The sequence below is a fragment of the Talpa europaea genome (genome assembly GCF_964194135.1).
Source record: "Talpa europaea genome assembly, chromosome: 12".
In the NCBI taxonomy this organism is placed as follows: domain Eukaryota; kingdom Metazoa; phylum Chordata; class Mammalia; order Eulipotyphla; family Talpidae; genus Talpa; species Talpa europaea.
The window spans coordinates 100,769,332-100,796,928 of NC_140079.1; the positions used below are offsets into that span (position 1 = coordinate 100,769,332).

The window sequence follows — 27,597 nt, forward strand, 5'->3', positions numbered from 1 at the left end:
CCCCACAGTTGTATAAAGCCCAGAGACTCCAGGTATCAACCAGAGACAACTTTGGCTGAGAGAGGCGAGCAAGGCTGAGCCTCTTGCCCCAGGCCACCCCCAGACTGCAGGCAGAGCTGCTCTGTGAAGTCCCTCCCAGGCAGACGATACGAGTGACGTGGGGTAGGTGTGGGTCAGTAGAGAGCAGTGGGGACTGAGGTGGCCCCACCCAGGGGTGCAGCTGTGTTGTCTTTACATAGTGGCTCCATTTTGCCAATACTCCCAATGTCTACGGGAAGCTGGAGACCCTGATTTCCGTGTGAAATGCCCTAATTTTTATTTTTTTTTTTTTTTTGCCCTAATTTTTAAATCCCGCTATAGGCAACACAGAAAAACACTAAAGACAGGCCAGATCAGACTACAGACTGCTAGTTGACCTCTGACCTGTGGCCTTTTTCAGAGCCCAGGAAAAGAGAAATGTCCTCAAACGCCAAGGAGACCCAAGCATCTCCCATGCAAGAACCGAAGGTGTCTACCAATATTAGTACTGGTTCAGGGGTCACATCTGCCCCAGGACAGACACAACAAAGTCCAGCTTCTACTCCCCAGAGGAGTCCTGATACCATGTTGAGCACCTGGATCCAGCCTGACCTGAAGCAGATGCGCATGGTCATTTCTTTGGTGTGGGTCTCGGTGACTTACCACTACAAGAAGTCATAATCAAATAGCTCCCAGGGGAGGAAGGAAGCAGAGTAAAATGACAACCAGAACCACGTCATCATCGCCTGGACTTAGTAGAAGCCTTGGGCCTTCCCACGCTCTTCAAGTGTAGGGTGGTCAGGATTAGGCCTTCCCCTTCAAGGATAGGGAAAATGGAATTCCAGTCCAGGGTGAGCTGCTCACTACAGAAAGTAGTGAGACTCATTCAGCTGAAAGCCTGTGACTCAGAAAGCCTGAGACTCATTTAGCTGCTCACCACGCAGACCCAGGGACGCAGGGCATCACCACGGAACCAGTTATTATGGTGAGCACCCATTATTTTTCTTAACCCAGAACTCTCTCCCCCATTTCTGGAAGGGACCCCAATATTCCTAAAGACGCCCTACTTGTGCTTTCCAGAACAGATGGCATCAGGACCAAGCACCGCATCTCCCCTCCCCACACAGAGATTGGTCCAGATTAGACAGAGGACGCTGCTGGCCAGTCAGTGTTCTCCGTTCCCCCGGCAACTATGATGACGGGTTCAGGGACCCTGGTGCTCAAGCAGGCTGGTAAGACGATCTGAGATGGATGCGCTTTGCCTTCATAGGGTCCTGGGGGAGAGGGAGGGAGCCTCAGGGGATAGGCTCCCTGCGTGGGGAAGGCATCCATTGGCTTTTTGTTTGGAAGTCTGAAGAAGATGGTTCTGTCCTGCAACCTCCCGAATCCACCAGCTGGGTCATTGCTGTTGGTTCCAGACACCCGGACTTCAGGAGCAACCAGACCCAGGCTGCAGCCCCCACGGTCCAGGCCCCGAGACCAGCCAGCTTTCTGTCCTGGCCACTTCTGGATGCTGGAGGCCAGTAGCTGCCCCGCTGGGTTCAGGGCTGGCTATCTGGAGGCCAGGGAGCTGCTGTGGGACTGGCCGGAGGAGGAGGAAGAGGTGGTGGCGCTGAGCTGGGAGAAGCCGCTGGTGCAGGATTCCAGGCTGGACATGGAGCCCCTGGGGCGGAGGGCGAGGCACACGCGTCACCTTCTGCTGGCGACACGGCCCTGGGGCCCACGCGCAGCAGCGGAAAAGCTGTTGATGCTGCAAATGAGGCCCCCCGGGCTTGTTCCACAGGGCTGGTAACCCCCCAGGGGGCAGAGGCCAAGTGCAAAGCAAGGGAAGTCATGAGAATGAAGCTCCCCCACTTTCCTGCATCCTGGCACCCCCAGCAGAAAGCCCAGCCTGCCGCAAACCACTCAGGGACCTGCGGACTAAGTGTGGCCCAGACGGGGGCCCAGGCCTGAGCAGGCTGGCCCTTCTGCTGCCTCACCCAGGCTCTGCAATCAGGCCACACTGGCCTGCACTCAGCTCCTGCTGTCCCTCGTCTCGGTGCCCAGCAGGTCTGCACAGACTGCCAGCAGCTCCTTCTCTCCCGCCCACTTGTCTAGTGACCTCCCACTCCATGCCCCAGCGGCCCAGCCCTCCTGGGGGGCGGCCCGAGGCGCAGTCCCACCATCCAGCTCGGCACGCAGCAGCCAGGACGTCCTACCCGCTACCCCGTGTCTCTGAAAGCAACTCTCGGGGAAAGTAGTCGGTGAGGCCCTGTCTAGAACAGACTAGGACTGCTCTGGAATGTTCTAAACCATTTCCTGGAATTATAGGAATGAGGGGAGCTCAAGAACGAGCGCTCGGGCTCCCCTTCTCCCCCGACAAACCAGCCTGGTACGTTGGGTTTCGGTAAGTTTCGCCGGCAGCAGTTTGGACGCGGCGTCCCACCCCAGTTCTGACCACCCGCTGGAAGGTTCTAACAATACCAGCACCAGCCCCGCCGGGGTGGAAGGGACCTTGCCAGGCCCCACCTACCTGAAGTCCTCAGACGCCAGCACCTCATAGTAGTAGAGGAGCTTGCACCTGGGCCCAGGGCTGTGCCGGGCGGCCAGGACATCCTCCGCGCCCTGGAGGCCGCAGGCCGCGCTGTCCGGGGGGGTGTGCATCTGCCACTGCAGCAGGTAGACGCCAGGCCAGCGGGTCACGTGCGAGCCCTGGAACACAGCACCACACCTGCCACCACCGCCCCTGCAGGCCCCTGCAGGTTCCCCCTCCACCCTCACGCCCGTTGGTGTTTTCTCCCTGCAGCTGAGGGCCCTTCTGGCTTGGGGGGCTCAGGCATGGGGGTTGCTGCTGCGGGGCCGCAGTGCATGCCTGGTTCACCCCCTGGAAGTGGGTTTTGTTCTGTTGTGGGACTTGCAAGCCCAGGAGCTGCGGAGCGAGGCAGGGGGGAGCAGTGGTGAGTGTTGAGGGCTTAGGGAGAGCAAGAAAGGGGGCGTCAGGGTGAGAAGAGCTGCTTGAGAGAGGCTTGGGGTGTTCAATGAGCTGGTGGCGGGCAGTGTGCTGGCGTGCATGACGGCCCGCAGCTCAGCAACCCAGAAGCTCTGCAGTGCTTGCTGGGTGTCGCGCACGGGGGTGTGGAGTGTATGTGTGTTCACAAGTGTGCAGCTGTGCGGCCTGTGCGTGCACGTGTTGTGCGTCTATACATGTGTGTCAGCATGTGGTGTGGGTGCCTGTGTGTGTATGTGTGTGGTATGAGTGCTTGTGTGTGTGCTGGGACTGTGGTGTGTGACCTGCAAGCACGTGGGGTCAGCAGGGGTGGCCCACACGCCCGCCACACGACCTTGCGTTTTCTCTGTCACGTGGGCTCTGGGACTTGACGTGCCCGGAAGCCGCGGGGAGCATGTGAGCGGGGCAGACCGAGGCCCCACGCCCAGTGCTGCACTAGCCCCCAGTGTGAGGCCAGGCTCTGGAGTCCCCCAGCCCTTCCCTCCCGTGGCCCGCAGGCCCCTGAGGCTGGGGCGAGTCTGTCTCCATGGGGCCCCCGCACCCACCCCGGCACACGCTCAGCCCTGTGGGACGAAGGAAGGAACGAGCCAGGTGCCCACCTGGATGCTCTCCCCTTCCCGGCAGATGAGGGGGGCCTCCACGCGGCTGTAGTCGGTGCCCAGGACCCTGCTGTGGTCCGCCGGCTCCCCGGGGCCCGGCCTGGCCGCCTGCCTGGTGTGGTACAGGCTGAACACCACGTCCCCCCGGAGGATGTCGAAGTCCCAGGTGATGACCGACTCCTCCTCCAGAATCTCCACGGCCACCTGCGGGGACAGGCGAGCTCTGAGAGTCCAGGCCAGAGCCTCCCCGCCTCTAGGCAGGAAGCCGGAGTCGGCGCAGGGCTGCCCCCACCCGCCACCACGGGGGAGGGCGCTGAGGGTCCCGCAGACCCTCTATCTGGTACATCTGGGGGCGACCCACAGTTGCTGCCTGACCAACACGCGGAACCGAGTTGCTGGCACGGAATCCTGTGTCAGTCTCTGCTTCGGGCCCTTCCCAAGATGACTCCCAGCCCAGGGGGCCCTCCCAGGAGGGGCCCCGCACCTCGTGGGGGGCCCCGCGAAGCACGCTGGCTGACTGGTAGGTCTCCCGCCACTGGCGCAGCTGGTCTGCATGCTCCTGCTCCTCTTCCGCCAAGTAGAGGGACTTGGGCACCAGCCCTCCTTCCGGAACGTTACACTGGGGACAAAGGCAAGGTGGCAGGTCAGGGCTGACGCACAGAAGGGTGCCCTGTACCCGTGAAACCACATCTACACCTTCACGAGAAAGGCACCAGGCCGCGGGACCCCGTTTAACACCCAGAACCCCTCTGTGGCAGGAGCACTTGTTCTCCCGTTTCACAGAAGGAGGCAGCTCAGAGAGGCCAGGCCACTGCCCAAGGTCACACAGCAGAAAGTGGCTGAGCCGAGCGCAGACCCCAGCTCCTGCTCCTCACTGCAGTGCTGGTGGGCTCCAGGTTCTGTGTGCTGGGGCGCACACACCCCCCAGGTGGGGTCTCTGTCCACCGTCCTCGGACCTCCAGGCCATTTGCTACACATTAATCATGCATATGTGGAAAGAAGCAGCAAGCTGGGGGAATTCCTAGGAAATGCCTTTTTCCACCCAGATATCATGCAAGCTGGCTGGTGGGTGTTTCTGTTAGAGGAGGGAAAGGAACCTGCCCTCTGAGCCAGACGAGATCAGACAGCTGCGACCCAGGGGGCCCTGTCCATCAGCTCACCCCAGTGGCCAGTGAAGGGTCGGGGCATGGCTGAGGGGCAGCTGTGGGCTGGGCATACATCCTGTTATGTGCCCACCCAGCAGGTGATCTCAGCTGCCGCCAGAACCATCGTGGACGGGCGAGCTGGAGCAGCGAGCGCTGACTGGCCTGGTCTTAGGGCTTCCAGAAACTTACATTTCGTTCACGATTTTTGAAAGACCCAGAAAGTAAGGCCCACCCTTCACAGAGGAGTCACCTGACCTAGGGCAGCTTCTGAAATAAGTGCTGCTCCCAAAGAGGCAGGCTGGCAACAGGGAGGTAACCAGCGGCCCCGGGGGAGCAGCACACACTCAGCAGGCTGCCTGCCTAGGTGTCCTGCCACCGAGGCCCTGCCCAAGCAATCCCAACCCTGCACCTGGCCCTGGCAATCCCCAACCCTGTGCCCTGGCCCTGGCAATCCCCACCCCTGCAGGGAACCATCTTCTCCCCATGCCCCAGCCCAGCCCCAGCGATCCCTGGCTCCTCAGAGGCCGCAGCCCATTCCTCCCCCCAAGGTCTCGGGCATAGCAGCAGACTCACCACGCACTCTCCCCCAAGGAAGTCGGGGATCACTTCTTTCTCCAGGTAGTCCACAAGGCCCCCTGGGCCCTGGTAGTTGCTGCCACTATAGATAAGGAACTTCTGCCTGGTGTTCTCATTGATGAAGGGGCTGATCTGAGATGAGGAGGTGGAAAGTCGCGGGCTTTTTTCTATCTTATTCCAAAACAGGCCCACCACCCGTCAGCAGGCAGGCCCCATCCCCGCTCCCTAGCCCTGGCAGCCGCCCGGGTGCTTTCTGTCTCTACGGCTCTTCTGAACACTCCAGAGACCTGGAATCACAACGTCTGCAACCTTTGTGTCTGGTTTCCTTCACAGGGTCTGCCTGCACAGGAGCCTGCGTCGGTGCCCTTTTCATCGCTGAGTAATATTCCACGTGTGGATGACCATGTGCTGTTTATCCCAGATGGGAACTATTTCAGCCCTGAAATACTGCCTGTCAATCTGGTTTTTCATGGCACCCCGATGCTGGTGTGGGTTCTCAATAAATAGGGGAGGAAGGAGGGAGCGGGGCGCGGAGGGAGGGACTTAGCATGGCCGTGCACAGGCAACTCAGCAAGGAGTGCCACCCGCCAAAGATGGTCAGAGAACTGAGAGTCCACCTATGTGGGTCACCCTCCTCAGCCCCCACTCCAGGAGGGGGTCCCCTGTCTCCTGTGGGACTCGGGGACCTGGCTTCCACCTGGGGTGGCCTCTGAGGGCTAGTAGCATGAGACGGGATGAGAACCAGGCCGGGAAAGGCACACTCCCACTGGCAGCCCCAGCCCTCACCGCCACCCTTCCTCTTGTCCCTCACCCTGGGGTGCCCGGCTTGCTGCAGAGGCTAGTCCCTGAGGGCCTCTCCCTCCTGCCACCACCTCAGCATGGAGCTCCCCCTCTTGTCCTCCCCCCATGACCGGAGCGATCTGGGTAAATGCTGCTCTCAGGTGAGGCACCCACACCACAGGTCTCATGCTGGGGCGTGAGTGTGTGCGCGGGTGTGTGCTCGTGTGTGTACACGCAGCCGCATACATGCATGCGTGTGCCCAGTCGCAATGTCAGGTGTCTTTCACTGTGCATGGCGGACAAGAAGTCTTCAAGCCCTGTAGCACAGCCCCCAGCACCCCCTGAGCGGCCCCTGGGAGCAGGGAGGCTGCACAGGTCTGGGGGTCTCTCGTCTCCCTGATCAGGACAAGGTCATGTCAGACGTAGTCTCACCACACAAAGAATGTTGTCTGCACATAAAAGGGGGGAGCCTGATTCAACATGCTTGAAGCGTTCTGCTGGGTGGGAGGAGCAGACGCTGGCGGCCCCTGTGGGGTCTGTCTGTGGAGATGCCCAGGCCCCCCACAGGCACAGGGAGCAGGTGGATGCCAGGCCGGGCCGGGGGCTGTGACTGCTGATGGGCACAAGGTGTCCTTTGGGGATGAGGATGTCCTGGAGCGAGCGGTGCGGCCGCCCTGCTCTGGATTACACTGTCAGCCCCAGTTCTACACCTGAAGGGGGCAGTGGGCTACGGGCCACATCTCCAGAAAGCTGCCTCTGGGAGACACGGAACGTGACGGAGGGGACTGCCCCAGCCCCTCGGGAGGGGCCCCCCACTCTGCTCTTACCAGCGTCCAGAGCACAGGGAAGACCCGGGGCGCCCGCACGATCAGCAGCCGGCCCAGGGTCTCAGGGTAGTTGTCCTCCACCACCTCGATCATGCGCAGCAGCGCCCTCACGCCCGGCCGCCACAGGTGCCGCATGTTGAGCCCCTCCAGGTCCACCAAGCAGGTCCAGGAGCTGCGGCAGAGAGGGGACCCCTCGCTCTACCTGGATCCACCCCCTTCCAGGGTGCCCAGCACCCTCCGTGGGGACCTGGGGGCTGGCAGAAGGGGGATGGAGAGGCGCAGTGCGGCAGCACCAGGAGCAGGGCCGCAGCGGCTCCCGTGGGTCCTCCACGTGGGAAGCCATGTGGTGAAGAGGCTCAGAGCATAGTGTCTGGGGGTGAGCCCCCCACCGTGTGCCCAGGCAACTTCCCCATCTTCCCTTGCTGGGGTCAGGGTCGAAGCACTCTGCAAGGCCGGGCACATGCCTGCTTCGGTCAAAGCCGGCCCCCCATCCCCACCGAGCTAAAAGGACGCTGAGCAATGAGCACAAGGCTGAGCGCACACCCAGCGGCGCAGCTCAGAGCCTGCTCCTGCCACTGCTGTGTGGCCTTGGCCAAGTCACCTCACCTCTCTGTGCCTCCACGTCATGATTGGGACACAGCAGCCAGCGGCCTGCTCCCGGGAGCCTCCCACCCTGCTCCAGGTCTTCACCTGACCCAGCCCTGCAAGGGGTCCCTTCCTAGCACCCTGTCAGCTGAGCCTCCTGGGGTGACCTCGCTTCTGGACAGGCCCCTGATTGAGCGCCCCTCCCCCGCACCCATGAAAACCAACTTTATCAGGAGATTTCAGAGTAAAAGGTCCACCTGTCCCTGCCTGAGGGCTGTTAGAGGGGGAGAGTGAGTGCCGCTGACCGAGGGCCTTGGTTTCTGAGCCTCCCTACAGGATCCTGGACGTGCCCTGGTTCCCGCTTTACAGAGAGGGAACAGCTGCTCAGACAAGCTCCGACCTCTGGGGGCGCTGCTGCCAGGAGGGGCTGGGAAGCCTGTCCAGCAGAGACGCGCGAGTCAGAGAGGGACAGCAGGTGCCGTGCCCTGGCAGCTGCCCATGCGCTGGACCGTGGGCGAGAGTGTCCAGACGGAGCAGGAGGGAGAGCGTTGGTCTCGGTGGTGGCAGCAAGTCAGGGCTGAGCTTGCAGCCAGACCCAACAGCTCCTAATGCCGCCTGTGCCACTCACCCGCCTGGCAGCCTGGAGGGGCTCACCACGGGGCCTCAGCTTCCCCATCCACACAGGACAGGTGGACACAGCCCCAGCCGCCAGGCCTCACTGTCACAGCTGTGAGGCCCTTTCCCCGGAGAGCCCGGCCCCCCGGCCCTGCACCACGGCCCCCGGCCGCTTGCAGTATTCCGGGGAATTTGCTCCTGACCCCGGGCTCTTACCTGATGGGACGACCAAACTCTTTCGTGTTCCCTTCACACCTCTTCTGCCCTTCCTCGTTGACGGAGAGAACCTGGAAGGCAGAGAACGTGCTGGCAAACTTTCACTCTGCTGCTCCACCCACAGGCAGCCCGGGCACTCGGGAGGGGGAGCCCGACTCACGTGCTGCAGCAGGGCCTCCTCCCCCACGGCCTTCATCAAGCCCTTGGTGTCCATGTGGCCCAGGCGCAGGATGTAGAGGGGGCGGCCATCTTGGGACCAAGCAGAGAGAGGACGTTATTCAGGGGATGCTGACGAAAGGGCTGGATCCAAGCAGCCACCAGAACGTCACTCTTCCGTCACCTTCCTGGAGAAGGAGCTGGCCGGGTGGGGCTGTCCACCTCCTGGCCCATCCATTTACCCACTACCCTCTGCCCGGTCACCTCCGGATCCCAGAAAGAGTCGGAAAGAGAAATGAGATCCTAGAGTGGGACGTGGGGGTGCCTAAGGCACCCGTCAGGTAGGTGGGGACGCACCTATGTCCTGGTAGTGCCAGCCCCCCGCATAGAACTCCTCCAGGAGGGCGGGGGGCCTCCAGGTCTGCAGAAGGACGTCCACCTGGTGCTGCCGCCGCCAGAGCAGGGACTGGCACAGCATCTCCCGGGCCTTGTCCAGGTGGAAGTCGCGAGCCCGCAGGAACCGGAGGATGTGCTCATCTTTGGGGATCTGGGAGGAGAGACGGAGCCAGCCCGTGGGTGGTGCCCTGGGGGCACAGAGGGCAAGGAAAACCAGCCTTGCCCCACCTGTCACACGGACCCGATAAAGGACCCGGGGGCACCACGCAGCTCCACCCAGGCGCAGGCTGCCCGGGCCTGTGGGCTCCTCTGCCCGCCTGTTTCTGCCGTTCCCTCGCCTGGCCCCTGAGCGCCGGGCTACACTGGGCTGGTCCTCCATGAAGGGGCAGCCCCTGGGGACATCTTTCCATGCCAGGCCAGTGTGGATGGTCACCCTGCAGGGCGGCTCCTGGCACCTAGCGGGGGAGGCCAGGGATGCTGCCCAGCACCCCCGGTGCCCAGGACGGCCCCCGTAAAGATCCGTCCAGCCTCAGAGACGGGCGCACCCTTGTGACTGCGTCTCTTGACTGAGCTTTGCCGGCAGCGCTGGTCTTCGCGGCCTGCGCCCCACACCGGCGGGCGGCTTCCCCACAGGGCGTGTTGCCCGGGCTGGTGCGACACATTCAGTTAAGGGGCACGCTGTTTTCTGAGACGCGGCGCTTCCGCACGCTCGGCAGAGTGCTGCCCAGTGTCAGTTCCGTTCCAGGCCTGGGAGACCACGGTGTGCGCCTCGATTTAGGGCGATATTCGCGGGGCAGGACGGCAGTGGCTCTGAGGTGTGTCGCCTGTGGTGCTGAGGTTGGGGAGCCCCACGATGGGGTACACACGACACAGAATGTGATGAGAAGAAGGGGAAACCTCAGTGCCGGTTTGCGAATCGCACACCTGTGTCCTGGCCCCTCTCCCCGGGGCCCGCGCTCGGTAGCCGTGATGTGCAGCTGCTCCCCAGCCCCAGCCCTGCACCCACCTTGCCCTTGTGGGTCTCCTGCAACCAGTGCCGAAGCTGGACCAGGCAGCTCTCCTGCATGGGGGTGAGACGGCCCAGGCACCGCGCGATGTAGTCCGCGTCCAGCTTGTCTGGTGGAAGAAGTGGGGTCAGGGCGGGGGCGGAGACCACGTGGCCTCACCCATGGTCCATTCTTTCCGGGACCCCCAGCTCGCTGGGCTCCGAGCGCGAGGGCAACGACAGCCACAGGGGCTCCAGATACGCGGGGCTTTCTAGCCCACTCCCAGGTGCTCCGAAAACCCGCGCCGGGCGGCTGCCTCTCAGGCTGCGTGTGATCTCTCCTTTCCTTTGATGCTTGGAAGTAAAGACGCCCCCGAGTATTAACACATAATCTCACGCTTACTGACACGCTCTTCTCGGGAGGCCCCCCCGACGCCCTGGGGCCAAGATCACTCTTGTCCACTTTCGAGAGGACTAAGTGGCAGCCGAGAGCGGTCGGAGAGCCCCGCGTGGAGACGCGGTTCATGGCCTGAGCTCCTTGTCTTTCCACCTCCCCGACCTAGGGTAGGGGGTAAGGCTTGACCCCAAAACACGCCCAGGAGCTGCAGGGACCATCCCCACTGCTCAGTCCTCTCTCACACGACTGGGCTGGTCAGTATCCGCATGCGCCGGCACTTAGGGCCGTGAGGCCCCCTGGCCATGCTCAACTGTCAGGGTGGCAGATGCAGGCAGGCCTGGGCCCTGGCATTGTGACATCTCAGCCTTGGGGAGACAAAGCACCAGCCCCATGGGCAAAACTGCTCTTGGGGTGCAAATGGAACATTAGCACAGGCAGCAGGACCCCTCTGATCCCTCCCAGAGAGCCCAGGGCTGGAGATCATGGCAACGGGGGAAGTGGAGGCAGAGGGCTGCTGGTGGGGGTGAAAGGGCTGTCCAGATGCCAGAGCACTCAAGAGTGGACAGAGCAGACATGCAGGAGATAGGGAGGGGTGAGGGGGGTGAGGGAGAAAGCACGAGGGTGGCAGGAGACCCCAGCATCCTTCCGGCCTCCCAGCCGTGAAGAGCCTTTTTTCCCTCAGAACACAAAGGCTCAGTCTTCTGAGCTGCACGGGGCAGGCCGGTGCCTCCCACCAGCCATCCCGAGGGCCGGCCCTGCTGGTGGACGGCACAGATGGAGGAGGAAGGAGAGGGCTGGTGCAAAGTGGGGAGGGCCCAGGGCACGCCCAGTGAGTGTGTGCACAGGAAGAGCCACAGTGCACTGCTGTAAAAGAATCTTCATGTTTTTAAAAGTACACATAGCATAGCAGCCATAGTGCACACAGTAGGTGCAGAATCAGCATTTGTTGAAGGAATGAATTTTGTTCTCCCTGAACATAGTCCCAGATGGATTTTTGGCTACATGGCGAATGTCTGGGCCAGACAGGCCCCTCACCATCACCCAGGGAAACATTCGTCATGAGCATGGAGTTGTTTCCTAAACTATCATAATGTGAACATTTTCCATGTCAACAAAACTCTGATACATGACAAAAGGCTAAGTGCCTTAATATGCAAAGAGTTTTTAGAAAACAATAAGAAATCAATGGGTAAATAGGAAAATGGACAAAGGAGAAGAATGAGGTCCACAAAACAAGGAAAACAGAGTCCCTAATGATGGAAAAAATAATGCTTGGCCTCACTCCTAAGGACAGAAGTGGCCACTAATCTACCAGCAGTCACGCTTTGTCTTTCAGAAGCTTAAACATTTAATAATCTTGGGAGAAACTAGGTGAGGTCAGGAATAGTGTCCCACACTCACAGTGGGGACATTCATTAGCACAGCCTCTTGGAAGGCCTAAAATTTTGGCTGCTTTTAAACTTGTGACACAGCGATTCAACTTTTAACCTGTTGCATTAGGTATACAGACTCATACAAACATTTTTTAAAACCTGAAGTACAAAGACGTCCACTTATTTGTGTTTTTAAAAAGGAAGCAATCTAAATATTTATCAATATGGGACTAGCTAAATAAACTCATCAGACATAGTGTTTATTAGTAAGTTATGGTGTGGGGCCTCCCTGTTGGCCTAAGAGTTAAGTCTCAGCACTATCAGTGCTGTGGCCTGAGTTCAATCCCGGCCAGGGAGCTGACACACATGGCGCAGCAGACCTCTCCTGTCTCGCCCACTGCTCCCCTCAGCAGTGTATTTCAGTCAATCTGTCTGTTCTGCTCCCCACTCTGTCTCTGGTGAATCCTCTCATACCCTGCATCTCTGGCCTGTACCCCAGTTCTTCTACATAAAAATAAATACATAAAATTTTTTAAAATAATAATAAGTTATGGTGCAACCAACCCATGAGAGGCTGGACACACGGAGAAAGCTGTCCAGGCAGCAGCGGGAAGTCAAAAAGGCAACTAGCACACGGCTTGTCCAGGAGCTCTCATCTGCTCACTGTGGATTATGCGTGTTTGCGTGGAGGTGTGTGTACACACCGTGTACACGTATCTGCATGGATCACATCAGGAAACAGAAACACACAACTCTGCTGCCTCCAGGGCTGGGGGAGGAGCTTCCTCCCCTCTCGCGTCTTCCAAGCAGTCTGAATTTTTTTTCTACCATGATCAAGCATTACTCATGTAATTAAAAATAGCAATAAAAGCAGAGAGAAGGGCAGCCTGGAGGCACTAGATCAGGTCGATTCCTGGTCTAGAAATAAACCAGTTCTGGCTCTTGGGCTGGAGGGAGAGGAAAGAAGCAGGCGGGGGAGGCAGGAGGCGCCATTGCAGGCCCAGTCCCCTGCCCCCGGGGCTCCATGACCGACACCTACCATCGGTGCAGGCGGCTTCAGGAGCTGGGCCCGGGCCACTGCAGGGCTCGGCCGCCTGCATGGAGCGGGGGGCCCGCGGCCCGGCCTGGGAGCAGGCGTTCTCCTCGCGCACCGGGGAAGGCGTCCACCGGGGAATGTGCGAGACGCCCTGGGAAATGAGCTCGTTCAGGTAATGCTCGATCACCTCCTTCCCCTGCAAGCCAGAGAAGCCAGACACGTCAGGACAGGTGCAGCCCCCAGACTCGTCCCGCCTGGGAGTCCCCGAGCCCACGGCCACTACAGAAATGCGGCCAGTCCCGCGGAGATGGGCCGAGAGTGCCAGATTCTCCCAGGATCCAAGACAAAGACTCTCCAAACAAAGGCAAAAACAGCCCACAAATGAATTTGATGCCGACACTGCGTTGATAGAACACAGTATTCAACTTCATTTCACCGGTTCCGCCACCTACAAAGACTCAGTGGCGGGTCTGAGATCTTTAAACCAAGCTGCAACAATTGTAAGCAGCTAAAGCCCTGCAGAACGTCCCTCCTCTGTCTAGAGAGCTCACCACACACGCCCCCAACAGCAGGGAGCATGGAGACGATGACCGTGGTGCCCCTGTTACAGGGCGGGTGCTGCCCCCCTGCCCCGTCAATCTCACGCGACCTGATCAGAACACCCATTCTATGGATGAGGAGACTGAGGCTAGGGAAGGCTAAGCAGCTCGCCCTGTGTCACCTGGGCTCAGGTGGCAGAGCCGGGTATGAACCAGGGTTGGCGTGCCCTCCCCCAGGGCCCTGCAGAGCTACCTCACCCTCTTGATATTGGCTGTGTACTGCTTCATGGCGATCTTCTCCAAGGCACTTTCGAAGCCAAAGAAGGAGCGGATGTCCAGCGAGGCAGACTGCTCAAAGCAAGTCCACTCTTCGTTCTCGGGGTGGACCTGAAAACCAGGGAGGGGTAGCGCCAGGGTCTCAGCGTGAGGGAGGCCGGGCCCTTCCCCGGGCTCTCCTGGTGAGTTGGGCCAGCCAGAGCACGAGACAGCTTGTCCCCCGAGGGGTTGTGGGGAGCCCCCTCCCAGAGAACATGTCTAAGGTATAAGAGAACAGAGAGCCCCCCATGAGGGGCCATTGAAGGGGGGGTCTGATATCTGCGCTTCTGTCCCCTAAAATCATGTGACTATAACGATACAGCTCCATGAGGGCACCAGGCAGGCAAACTGGCCCCCACTGGGGGTCCAGCACTTGTCAGGGTGCCTGGCACACAGGGGTGCTCTATTAGCATGCACTGAAGACTAACTCTGATCATTCATTATTCCAAAGGGAAGCTGTACAGGACAGTGTGTGCGGCGCTCGGCAAAGGCTTTGGACACACTGCTTCATGTAATTTCCTGCAACCTATGGCAGGTAGGCTCACTGGCCCCTTCTTACAGATGAAGAAACTGAGGCACAGTCTCTTTTTTTTTTTTTGTGGGACCCTCGCTGGCGGCCGGGGAGCAAACTGGCGCTGCAGAGGCTGTGGGCAGCCTCGCAGCCCAGCGCTCAACCGCTGCGCCACCAGGGGAGGCCCTGAGGCACAGTCTCTTGAAGGAAGGAAAAGAGAGCAGGGTCGAGGCAGGATTGCCAGGTTTAGCCACTGAAGCACAGGACACGAGTCCCATTTGGATTTGAGATACACAATGAGCAACAATTAGATTGTGATGTGCGGATACACATTCCATTGTTTGTCTGAACTGCAGCTGTCTCCTGCTTCTCTGTCTTATCTGATGATGCCAGGGAGGGAGGCGGTTGAAGGCAGGCTGGGGTTTGGGGCCTGGGGTGGGCCTAGGGGCGCACCGTGTAGCTACAGTTCTCCTTGACCACCACGCGGTTGGCGAAGGTCTCATTGTGGGCTTCGATGAGGAGCGTCCGCTCCTTCCAGTTCAGGACGTTTCTCTGCACGAAGACCACATGCTCCACTCCCGCGATCTGCAAGAGAAGGGGCAGCTGCGGCTGCAGGTGGGTGCGGCTGAGGGAGCAAACCCTGAGGGCCAGCTCCGTCACCCCACACCCGGGCGCCCCCACTGCCCCGCCTGCTCCAGCCCAGATCTCTGGAATCCCCACCCCTGGCCCCATGTGTGCCCACGAGCCCAGGTTGGGACCCCTAGACCCCGTGCCCCCATTCCCTGGCCTCTACTCTGCACCTACCACCACCCCAGACCCAGCTCCTGACCCGACTTGTGCCAGTCTACCATCCCGGGGGCAGCTCCCCGGACCCACACCCCTCCCAAACCCAGAATCTCCCAGTCCCCAAGGTACTAGGGACTTGATGCTCAGACTCCCCCAGCCCCACTCCACCCCACCAGCCTGCCCCATCCTGCCCATCCGCCAGGTGGGTCACCAGACCCCGCCGCCCCCACACACACTCACAGTCGCTGGCCCCACCGCAAGCCCACACACCTGTCCGGCAGGATCGCGGGGCCCTGTCCACCCCCTTCCTCCCTGCGACCCCCCCAGGACCCCCTCCCGGCTCTCATCACCCCCACACCCAGCCCAGCCGCGCCCTGGCCTCCGAGGCCTGCGCGCCTCCGGCCCCGCCCCCGCCCAGCCCCTGCAGCGCGGCCCCGCCCGGCCCACCTTGCCCGGCCCACCTTGCGCAGCAGCCGCGGGGCCTCCACGCGCAGCCGGCAGCTCCGCTCCACCTCGTGCACCGCCCCGTCGGCGCTGCGGGCCTCGCGCAGGACGTCGCTGCCCAGGAAGACGGGGATCTGCGGGCAGGTGGGGAAGCGCTTCTCGTAGGCCTGGGGGCAGAGGCGGGAGGGGCGCTGCGGCGGCCAGGGACCCCGGGCTCCGGGGAGGGCGTGCCCGCCGGGCTCCCTGCTGCCCCCCCAGCCCCTCGGAGGACCCCGCATCCCAGGTTGGCCTCGGAAGGAAGAGCGCGCTTCCCTGGGGCCCCTTAAAAGAAGGCACCTTTTGGGGGGAGAATTTAACAAAATCCAACATCACGAGGGAAAACGAGGCCTAGAAGGGTCCCCTCCACCTGATGGGGGCTCCGCAGACACACCCCTTATCCCCCCACACCGTGGGACAAGCGGGCGGGCCGCACGCCCCGGGGTCTCTCCGGGCCAGGAGCCCCGAGGCCGAGGCGGGCGCGTGGTGGAGGCTGCGCCCCCAGGTGCGCTGCGGCGGGCGGGTCGCAGGGGGAGGCCGGGGTGCGCGAGGCTGCCGCGCCTGTCACAGCCCACGTGGCCCCGCAAGGGGATCAAGGCGAGCTCCGAAAATAGTGCGGGCTTGTGAGGACACACACCTCCCCCCTCCCGTCGCAGCGGGGAGGCGCCACCCATCTGGCTGGCGGGCGGGGGTGGGCGGGGGTGGGGCGCCCTTGGTGTCACTCCAGGCCCTGCAGGGCCAGCCCAGAGGATCCCCCGGGGCCGGAGGACGGCCGCTCTCCAGCGTCTGTGCACGCGGGGCCTGCCCCGTGGGAGCCCCTGGGGTCTGGGTCCCACCCCTGCGGGGGAAGAGGGGGGCTTGAACCCTCTTTCCAAAGACATTTCTCCACGCGGAAGGAGCTGCCCCGCAGGGGGGCGGAGCCGGGTCAGGCCCTCAGGTCTCAGGTCCCAAGCCCTGCGCCAGCCGCGCCCCCAGAGGGCACCCGGCTTGGTGGTCTGGAAGGGTGCAGACATAGCGCAGGGTGGTCCCTGCCACAGGGCTTGTGCGCTCCCCGCGCATCCACTGGGAATACTGACCAGGTCCCAGGACCCCTGGTTCCTACTCTGCTTCTGGACTCCCCCCCAAACGCGCTGGTCCCTCTTCTTGGGACACCCCCTCCCGCCACCTGCAAGGCTGCCTCCTTCCCTCCTCTCTGCCCTTCTAGCTCTGTCCTTCATGGCACTTACACGCCTTTGAGCCATGAACTTGTTTGCCTGTGGCATTGGAGGGAGGCCTGGGCTCCGAAGCAGGGCTGCACAGACCCCAGAGCTGTGCCCGCTCCTCTCTCAACACATTCTGGGGACTAATAAGAAAACGACAACCAACAGAGACACTTGCCAGTGGCCCGAACAGCCCAAGGAAGGGTCCGGGAGGGCGTGACAGCCATGGACTCGAACACGCGGGGAGCCCAGGCTGCCAAGCGCCCGGGGTGACTTCCCGTCGTGACAGACCTTGCATCAGAGGAGCCCCATCTGGAGCCCCAGATAACAGGGCTCCAGCTGAGCCTGCCCTGTGGTCACAGGCAGAACATGGCTGCCTTCAAGCAGCCCCAGCTCCAACGACAGAGCCCCCCAGTCCCTGGGGTCAGGGCTGAGGCTCCATCTGGAAGGCGGGGTCCCCCGAATCAGGAGCCCCTCCCAGGGCCCATTCTCCAGGGTCGGAGGATTGTCCACGGAGACGCCCTCGGGTTGTGGGGGCTCGAGTCGTCACTGTGGTCACTGGCGTTGACGGAAGGCGGCCCATCTGTGCCCTCGTTTCCCCAATTTTACGGAGGAGCAGGTTGAGGCTCGGGAAGGCAGAGCGGCTTGCACGGGATCACACAGCCGCTAAATGGCAGGGCGGGCACATGGGGCAGTCTGCCTGAGGCCCAAACCCAGAGCTGCCCTCGGAGACATTGGCCACGTCACGAGTACCGGTGCTTTGCAAAGGCTGAGTCTCGCTGCCCGGAAACACGCCTCAGGCCCCCACCACAAGCACGGCACCGGCCCTCCCAGCGTGGGCCAGGTCACGGGGCCTGCCTCGGGTCCCCTGATGCCACTCCTGTCCCCACAAATCAGGCCGGAGTGTCTCGCTGCTGCACAAACACACACTTGGGCACCTCAGGGACACAGGATGGCAGAGGATTTGGTTACAGCTCTTCTGCCAGGAGGCCACACTGGAAAGGACAGCTGGCCCCGGGCGAGAGCCCACTTGTGCAGGCTGCAGCAGGCAAAGGCCGTAGAAACGTCCATGGACTGCCTCCGAGGGCCCCCCCAGGCTGCAAAAATCCACGTGGATGCACTCAGCATGCAGCCACATGGGCCTGCAGCCACACAACCCTGGCTTCCTCGCCAGACCTGCCCAGCTCCAGGCTCGGTTACCCCGGCAGCAATTACAGAATCTTCCAAGGAGCGCTCCGCTGGGCCTCTTTCCTTCCTTCATGCGCCCCAACTGCAGAAGCCAGAGGAAGTCATGCCCCCCAAGCTGAGGGGAGTCACCCCTGAGTTCCTAGTGCTTTTCAAAATGTCTAGCACCTAGTTGACCTAGGCAGACACTTCTGACAAATGAGCGGGGGTCAGCTTAGCACAGCCCTTCAAGGCACGTGCTCCGGGCCTGGGTTTGAATCTCTGCCCAGCCTCCTCCCAGCTGTGTGACCTTGAATGAGTCATCAAGTTCCTTCATTCATTCATCTGTGAAAAGGAGAATAGGAAAGGGGCGACCTGCCTGCGGTGTCGGGGAATAAGGGCGTCCTTTTCTGTGAAGTGCTTAGAACAGTGCCTGGCACATGGTGCGCACCACATAAGCTCTTGTTAAATAAATTTAAATTGTAAAAAAGAATGAGATTCAATAAAGTACAGAAAAGCTATTTCTGCTAATCACTTGACAGCTGCTCCCTCAGCCCCTCCTTCCTTCCTTCCTGCTCTTCCTCATGCAAATTCAAGGAAGCTGGAACCCAATACTGCCGGCCCCAGCACCAGCGTGGAGAGGTGCCACCGCACACAAGCACTCTGGCCCCGCGCCTACCCTTCCGTTTCCATGCTGCATGCGGGACTCGGGACTCTGACTCCCGGGGGACCAGCACCCAAGGTGCACCCTCCCTGATTACTCTCTGGAGCCTTCCTCGTTCACCCCCTACAATCTTGGGAGACCCCAGGCAGATAGCTATGAATTCCCTAACTCCCCCAACTTCCCTTTTTTTTTTTTTTTGTGGGACCCTCACCGGACTGCCAGGGAACAAACCAGCACTGCAGAGGCTGTGGGCAGCCTCACGCTCAACCACTGCACCACCAGGGGAGGCCCCCAACTTCCTTTTCAATGAAGACAAATCTCAACCATAAAATGTTCCATTTTAGAGTATACGATTCAGTGATTTTAGTGCATTTGCCAAGTTGTGCAACCACACATCTAATTCCAGAACATTTTATCACCCCAAAGAGAAACCCGTGCTCATTCTCAGTCACTCCTCATTCTCCCCTCTCCAGCCTTAGGCAACCACTGATCCACCTTCTGTCACTATGGATTTTGCTCTTTCTTGAAATTCCATAGAGATGGAATCACACACCATCTGGCCTCTCTCACTCAGCAGCATAATTTGCCAGGTTCAGCCAGGTTGTAACAGGTGTCAGTGCTTCGCTCCTTTTCCTGGCTGAATAGTATTCCACTGAGTTAGTCTCCCAAATGGTGGTAGAGTTACTCAAACAGTGTTTGCTGAATGAGCCAGCAAACACCCATGGCAGAGAGTCACCCCAGCTGAAGAAGAGACACAGGCATGATGGATCCAGGGCAACACTTTTCCAGAAGCTTCGTGAAATGACAGCTGCATACAGTCCATGAAAACAGTATACCCAGCTGTCCCTGCAGCTGAAGACCTGCTGCTCTTCTAGCCAAAGCCAGCTCAGGAAACAGAAAGGACAGAGACAGAGGCAGAGGCCCTGCAGCCGGGGCACCAGGACACAGCGAGAGTGCCAGGGTGTGCGGCCGAGACAACACACTCGGCATCGATGCCGCCCCAGCCGCGCGGGCAGCTGGGCGACCTCAACTCAAGTCTCTGAGGCTCAGTTTCCTCAGGAAAAAAAAAGGAGACAATGAGGGGTCCCTGCTTCTAAGGGCTGCTATAGAGGTTACCAGGAGATAATCTGGACAGCATCAGCATAGTCACACGCCACATAGGACATCTCTCTTAATGAGCAAGAGTAAACCAACAGGGACTCGAGTAGATGTTTGTCCATGAAGGTTTACAGCAGTGTTATCACAACCAAAGGGTGGAACCAACCCAGGTGTCCACTGACAGCTGAATCGGATGGGTGAAAAGCAGCTCATCCATACAGTGGAATATTATTCAGCCAGAAAAAAGGAATGGAGTTGGATGCCCATCACAACATGAGTGAACCTGGGGGACAATGTGCTTAGTGAAAGAAGCCAGACATCAAAAGACAAATGCTGTCTGATTCCGCTGATGTGAGGGCCTTCGAGGAGTCAAATTCACAGACAGTAGATGGTGAGTGGGGCAGGGGGCCGGCAGAGTTAGTGTTTAGCACAGTTTCAGTTTGGGAAGAAGAAAGACTTCTGGAGAAGGATGGTGGTGATGGTTGTATAACACTGAGAGCATACTTAACGCCACTGATCTGTACACGTAAAAAGAGTGAAAATGGTTGGGCTTCGTTGGTAGCCCTCGGGTTCAGTCTCAGCTCTATCACCCCTGTGGCCTAAGTTCAATCCCCGGCCAGGGAGCAAACCACATGGCGCAGCAGACCTCTCCCGTCTCCCTGCTGCTCCCCTCAGCAGTGTGTTTCAGTCAGATCTGCCTGTTCTGCCCCCCACTCTGTCTCTGGTGAATCCTCTCACCGCACCCCCAACCTCTGGCCTGCACCCCAGTTCTTCTACGCAAAAATAAATAAAATCTTCAAAAAGGAAAAAGAGTGAAAATGGTAACTTTTGTGTTATCTACATTTTAGTACAATAAGAAAACTAATAAGCCATCCTGTCGGCAGTTTCAGTCCCGCCAGAAGCACTGGCCACGTCGACTTTGGACTAGTGTTGTATCTGTGTTTATTTGTTTCCAGTCAGCGCCGCTGTCTCTATGCCCGCTTTCTTCCCCACCCGACTCCCCAGTGCCCGCGCCCACACCTGGGACACGCAGACACCAGCCAGCACTCGCTCAACGAGGGAAGGAAGGAAGAAAAGCGTGGGTGCTGGGAGCACTGCCCTGCGCGTACCTGAGTGGGAGATTGGGGAGCGCTCCCCACCCCACAGGAGCCGGCCTCTCGCTGCACCCCGGGGCATGCAAGGGCCTGTGTGTGCTGCTCATGCGCCACATGGAGAGCCAAGTTCCAAAAGGTGCTCCTTGCACAGGTGAAGAAACACATGAGTGCGTCTGCTCGTCACCCGCCCTGTGCACACGCAGGGGAACACGGGTGCTAGTTGTCGTGGATCCCGGGCCGCGGGGGAGCAGGGCGGTTAGTGGGCCCAGTTTATCTGCTGCACCCAGGATTCACACCCACGCGTGGGGAGCAGGAGGCGCTCCCTCCCATGAACATGCTCGGTGCCCACGGACTTCCAGGATCAGCTGGTGCCCCTGATGGTTTGGGGAGGGAAGAGGAGGCAGCAGGCCGGCCCAGAGCGTCCTGGCATTTAGCAGCATGTCAGGATCTGGATGGGGGGAGACGCTATTTTGGATTTCCCGGGTGTCTCAGGAACACGCCAGGCCGTGTCTCTTCTGCTTCCACACACTCTCCTGGCCTCTGGAAGGGACCTATCCCTCCATCCCTCCTCCCTACTTCCCATGGCCACCAGGAGGTCTCCTAGCCCCCTAGCCCCAGATCTGAGCATGTTGCTCCCCTGCTTATCTCCTGCCAGAACTCCCTGATGATATCATAAGATCCCCCCACAGACCCTGCCAGTCACTTCCTCACTCGCAGGGGCCCAACTGAGCCAAGTTCATTTCCTCCGCTAGTTCTGCCCTCAGGGACATTTGCAGAGTTCTCACAATGTTCTTCCTCCACTACAAATCATCCCACATGCCAGTTGCCTGCTGCACAGAAGCATGAGTGTGTGCGCGCACACACACACACAATGACAAACTCTTATGAAGATAAGCAGGGACCAAGTCAGGAGAACCAGACTCTAGACAACCAGAACCCAGCCAGCCATGGTCCCACCTTCATCACTTTAATGAAAGGATCCATAGAAAAAAATTAAATAAGCAACTTCCATGGGGACAGACCTGCAAGCAAAATAATAGAATAACCATGCATTTCCAGTGTGCTAAAAATCAGCTGCGTTATAGCCTGGGCACCCAGCACAGTGCTAGGCACACAGGGGACCTCAGCAGATGACTGTGGAACGCAACAAAGCGTGCATGGCCCGGCGGAGGAGAGCTGGCGTTCTGTTCCAAGGCCCCGTGAAATCAGAAGTTCCCCTTGCTGAGCAGAGCTGTCCCCCTGTTCTCCCAGACAAAATCAGGGCCTGGAAGGGCCTAAGCAATCCAGGGTGGAAAATGTTGCTTCCCTTAATCTGTTAGCAACAGGATCAGATGACAGACTCCGGGGAACTCATTTACACTCATTTAAATAAGGCCCCTGCTGCTTTATTAAAAGCCTGTCCATAACAACCACTCCCCCTGCAATTGCCTTGGCCTGGGCTGCAAGGATTTACCTTCAGAGGTTGCTCCTTATTAATAACCCATTTGCTAAATTACAAGCTGTTTATCAATACAAAAGGCAGGTCTTTAAATATTTTAACACCGAATTGCTGACAACAGCCTTCACCTCCATAACCCTTTCGCGAAATTCTACCCTGTCAGTCAGTCTTCCTCCTTTAGGTTTGCAGAATCAGAGATGACCTGAACCTCAGGGCTTCCTATGGGGAGCTCACCCTGCAGCCTGTGGCCTCTTGCTCAGTGTTGACTAGGCCAGCACCAGCACCTGGAATGTCTGAAGTGCAAATCTCGGCCATTTGCTGAATGTTAGGGGCAGACTTGTGCCTCCCCCTCAAAAAAAATGCATATGGGAGTCCTAACCCCAGATGCCTTCAATTGCCACCCTAGTTAGAAACGGGGTTTACAGAGGTAATCAATGCACCTGTAATCCCAGAGACTGGTGTCACCAGCAGGGACATTTGCACACATGCAGGGACAAGGCCACCTAAAGACTGATCTTGCAACCACAAGCCCAGGAACTGCCAGGAGCCAGGCAGGAAGAAAGAGGCCTTGGAAGGGCTGCGTCCCCAGTGCCCTCGGCAGACCCCGGCCCTGTCCGACACCTGAAGCAGACCTGGCCTGCAGAGCTGCCTGGCCATGCTTCTCTGTGGTCCTGAGCCACCACACTGTGGCAGTGAGCATAGCCCTAGCAGACCCACATAGCGGCGAAGGGACAGTCTCCTTAGCCCTGGAAGTTCTGCGGGTCCCTCTGCTATGGCTGAGGCTGTTACAAAAGCGCCTGTCCCTGCACCAGCCTAAAGGGCTGGGCACATGGTGTCCGGCAAAGGCTGCAGGCCTCTGTCAGCCTCGCCTGCCCTCTGTGAGCCAAGGTCTGTGGACTCCGGTCATGCTCCCATTTGTGGTGTCCTGGGGGATGAGGGCCCTCGGGCACAGTCCTGATGGTAACTGCCCTGCAGGGATACTCAGTTGGCCCCAAACCACTCAGTTGGTCTCCCCATAACCACAGATCCTAGTGCTGAGAGACAGGATGGTGGGGAGGTGCAAACACAGCCTGCAGTCACCTCCCCCCTGCCGGACACTCACCCTGGGTCCCTGGGTAATGTCTCCACCCCTCTGTGACTCAGTCACCTCCTTTGTAGACTAGGGACCCACAGAACCTACCTTATGGGGTGGCAGTGGCAGTGTGAGTTGATAATTAAAGGTGCTCAGAACAGAGTCTGAGACCGGATGAGTTCTGTGTACGTGTGTGTCAGATGAAATTTTAAGTAGAATCTGCTTTTAAATAGAACCTGCTTAAAGCTGTAGGAGTCAACACCGCCATTCACAGCAGGAATTTCTTTGGAAGGAACACGTCCACCTGTAAAGCTGTGCCGGTGTGTTCACAGCGGCATAGTCATCACCGCCCAAAGCTGGCAACAGCCTAAATGTCCATCCACTGATGAATGGATAAGCAAAATACAGTCTACCCACAGTGGAATAGTATTCAGCTGTGAAAAGGAATGAAGTACCTGCATGCACCTCGGTTCCCTTGCTGTGAAATGTTCAGAATAATCCATAGACATGAGACATAGAGTTAAAGCTTCCTGGTTGGGCAAACAGGGGTTGGGGAGACTCGAGGATGATCTAAGGGCACAACATTTCTTTCTAGGGTGATAAAATATTCTAACGGGGGGCCTCCCCGGTGGCACAGCGGTTGAGCGCTGGGTTGTGAAGCTGCCCGCAGCCTCTGCAGCGCAGGTTCGATCCCCGGCTGCTCCCCAGCCACTGGAGGAGGGTCCCACATGGCGCGCAGACCTCTCCTGCCGCCCGCTGCTCCCCTCAGCAGTGTACTTCGGTCCTTCTGCCTGCTCTGCTCCCCGCTCTGGCTCTGGTGAATTCTCTCACCCTCCCGCGCTTCTGACTATACCCAGTGCTTGTATAATAAAATAAAATAAAATAAATCTTTAAAAAAAAAATATTCTAACAGGCCTCCCTGGTGGTGCAAGGGGTTAAGACGCAACCTATGAAGCTATCTGCAGCCACTGCAGCATGAGTTCGATGCCTGACCAGCCAGGGAACTACCCACATGGCGCAGCAGACCTCTCCTGTCTCTCCTGCTTTCCCCGCAGCAGTGTATTTCAGTGGATCTGCCTGTTCTGCTCCCCACTCTGTCTCTGGTGAATCCTCTCACCCCTGTACCTCTGGCCTGTACCCTAGTTCTTGTATGCTTAAATAAATAAATATATTTTTAAAATTCTAAAGATGTCTATACAATTTTATGGTTGCACAAGGAAGGTGTAGGACACAAAAACCACGCTGACTCGTACCCTTTATCTGAGAGAGTTGTGTGGTATGTGAGTCACAGCTCAATAGAGCTGTAAACAGTGAGTAATAATAATAACCTGAAGTGATAGGTCCTCGGCTCCACACCACAGGAGCAGGCCCTTTATGAGCTGAGTTCTCCGGGCGAGAAACTGGGATGAGTCCCACCTGGTGGGCAGGGAGCCCAGACATTGAGAAGCCATTCAAAACATGGGGTGACCCTCAGGTCTTGAGTGACCCCAGTGCACAGTCTAGGAGACAGCCTGTGTCCTACGCTCAGGGGCCACCACAAACCCCCGCCTACGGATCCCCACCCATGGGCACCAGAGACCCTCCCCAAGCTTGGACAGGCTCTGCCCCATTGTCTGAATCCTTGTTCTCTTTGCCAAGTTAATACAAGGCTATTGTTTGGAGCCAAACAATACAGAAAGCTAGCAAGAGCAAGAAAGCAGGGCCTCTGGAATGTCACCCTCAGTGACAGAATCAATGCCTAGGGGCGTGGCCCAAGGAGCGAGTGTCCATCCTTCGTCCGTCCTTTAGACTGGTTACATTTTTGACAAAAGGGAAAAATAAGTCAAAAAATCATTCTGAGCCTGGCTCTGGAAAGCTGGCCTCCTGCCCTTTCATGGCTAACTCCACGAACCCAATTGCTGTCATCCGCTTGTGGCCAGCCGGGGACGCTTTGATCCTCAAGGCGGTTTGTGAAGCAGGAAAAAAAAAAAAAAAAGGCAGCTCGTGGGCTGCTCGGATGCAGGGAAACGGCTGAGTTTGCCCAAAATCCCCCTGGCGCCCGACCCCAGCTGAGGGCGGCTGCGCAGCTAAGAGACAAAGACGGACATTAAGTGCAGAAAACTCCTTCTGTGCCCACACAGCGCGCAAGTTATGTGGAGTTATGCAGCTATTTTGGGGACAGTGGTGTTTTGTAAACAGTCAACTAAGTGGCTTCGGCGGCGGCCAGGGTTTGTGGCCTCTCACTGCAAGGCCTGTGTGGATAGCCAGGTGACAGTCACACTCTCCCTTTGAAAAGCACAAATAGTCGGCACAGACACAGATGATAGATACCTGCAAGGCTTCCTGTCCTCCTGTATCCACTGGCCTCTGCACATCAGCACCCACAGGCGGAAGAACAAGGGGTAAACTGAGGCCTGCCTTCCTTGCTGCACCTGGCAGCGTTCACACCTGCTTCACAGACCCCAAGAGAGGCCATGGTGAAGTTACTGGTCTTGTAAGTATAGTCCTCGGTGACCCTAGCGGGCGGGTTTTATTTTAAAGTGCAGTGATTATGTGTTTGAATCCTACACGTGTTCAATTAAATTTGCCTTCATTAAACCCATGTGATAAGAAGAGTTTTCTGTTCTATTGGCATTTCTCTGGGCTTCATGAGAGAAAATCATGGGTCCCGGGAGTAGGCACCTCATGTCTCTTCTGCTGAGAGGGTGGGCAGACAGACGGATGGACAGACAGACGGGTGGGTGAGTCCTAGGGTCTTAGAATACGTGAGCTGCCTGGAGTCTTGGGTGGAGACCTAAGTGGATTTATATTTAGCTGCCATTATTGTCTGCTTGGCATGGAGCAGCCTTTTGCCGGCACCCCTGCACCCCCACCAATATCGTCACTTTCAATCCTCAGAACAAATAAAAACTTTATGAGGAGCATAGAACCACCCCCAATTCACAAGGGTAGACACCCACAGGCAGAGAACTCCAGTAACCTTCCAAAGACACAGCCAGAGCAAGGGACGCGGCTCTTCCGACCACACACCCCAGGCTGTTCATCACCCCTGTGTCCGGCCCCCCCATCACAGATGAGGAAAGTCACACAGCCACAGGCGACAGCAATAACAGCAGCGATTTCAGTAATGACGCTTGATCTGTGCCAGAACTTTACATATACTGACTCATTTATCCACAGCACGATGCCTGGATTTGGAAACCATGTGATCTCCGTTTTAGAAATAGGGAGTGAAGGCTCAGAGAGGTCGGGTCACTGGCCCAAGGTCACCCAGCTAGTCCAACCCACCCCAGACCTGCTCCTGCCTCTTTCCTGACCTGGAGCCACCTACATGGAACAGCACAACACGTGTGGACGATGCATTTTAATCCTTTAGGCGACTAAAAGCACAGGTGTGGAGATTTGTAGAAAGACTAGACGGTAACTGACATGAATGTCCCTACATGAAAGCAGCCGGGGGCCAGGGAGGATGCTGGGGGCCCTCACATGTTCAATCCGATCATTTATAAGACCACGTCATGTGATAACAGGGACAGCTGCACTCAGAGAGTTCCTACTGTGTGCCTGGCACTAAGTCCAAGGCGCCCTGCATCACCCCACCCACCCCTTATCGTGACACCATGGTACGACCCCTGTTTTCCAGGAAGGGAGGGGAGTTCCAAGAGGCAGTGTGATGGCACCAAGAAGGAAACCACAAGGTGCCAAGCCCACGGATGCAGAAAGCATCAGTTCTAATCCTCCAGCCAACTGGCGGCCCAGCGGCGGTCCACAACTCCCCTGCAAATAACTGTGTCCAGACTCTGCTTCCACACCCTCTGCCCTCCTAGTCCCAGGCTCTGGGTGGGGGGGGGGGGGCATTGTGAGCATGGAAGGACCCTGGATCTCTATCTCTTCCAAGCCACAGAACTTGGGGCCACGTTTCTGCTGTCAGTTTAGTGGAGGTAAAGTGGGAATCGTAAGCTATTGGAAATAGGGTGAGGCGCATGTGAAGAGGGCACCGTGAACCCTCCGTGAACACCGCCGTCATTCTCTGCGCTATTATTGTTATGACCGTCACCCAGAATGACAGCCGAGGCCTGGCCCCTGAAAGCCTTGCCTTCTGGCTGGGGGGCCTGGGATGAAAGAGCAGGTGTGCGCTTCAACAAGGACGAGGAGGAACGGCCTGTGATTTGGCGGGTGGGCAAGGGTCCTGTTTATGGGGACAGGTGGGATGGCTGGGTGGAGAGGCCCCTGGCTGGAAGCTTGTCCCCCTAGTCATCTGAGTAGTTGGAAAATTCCTTCTGATCCGAGGGTCTGAGGGACTTCCTCCTCCTGCCATCACCAGCTCACCACATCCCTCCAGTCATGTCACACAAGGGTCTGAGAATCAGGGTCACTCACCGCCATGACCAGCTCGAACGGGTACTTGTAGATGCGCACGGGAGACTGATACTTCTGTACCATGTTCTCGCAGCAGCCAGCGGGAGCCACCCGGCAGGAGAGAGCACAGCCTGGGGACCAGGGAAGTCCAGATAGCAGCTTCTCCACAGAGGCAAGAACTGTCCACTGCCCCCTAGCCCCCTGTAAGG

At 58.5% G+C, this 27,597-nt stretch overlaps 1 protein-coding gene across 2 annotated transcripts; it reads right to left on the reverse strand.

The window, feature by feature from the left end:
* Positions 1 to 1,500: 1,500 nt before the first annotated feature.
* On the reverse strand, positions 1,501 to 27,472 carry SEC14L5 (SEC14 like lipid binding 5; the record flags this gene model as incomplete). 2 transcript variants are annotated; one of them, XM_084249160.1, is made up of 15 exons in its annotated part: positions 1,501 to 1,681; positions 2,531 to 2,709; positions 3,604 to 3,807; positions 4,088 to 4,222; positions 5,322 to 5,456; positions 6,932 to 7,103; positions 8,348 to 8,418; positions 8,508 to 8,596; positions 8,861 to 9,050; positions 9,906 to 10,015; positions 12,733 to 12,886; positions 13,488 to 13,616; positions 14,509 to 14,640; positions 15,303 to 15,452; positions 27,410 to 27,472. In XM_084249160.1, the coding sequence occupies 15 exons, from the start codon at positions 27,470 to 27,472 to the stop codon at positions 1,570 to 1,572; spliced, it is 2,025 nt and encodes a 674-aa protein (XP_084105286.1). In that variant the 3' UTR covers positions 1,501 to 1,569. The 2 variants fall into 2 exon arrangements, with proteins under 2 accessions (XP_084105286.1, XP_084105285.1); XM_084249159.1 differs by having other exon boundaries at positions 12,694 to 12,886.
* Between the last annotated feature and the right edge of the window lie 125 nt (positions 27,473 to 27,597).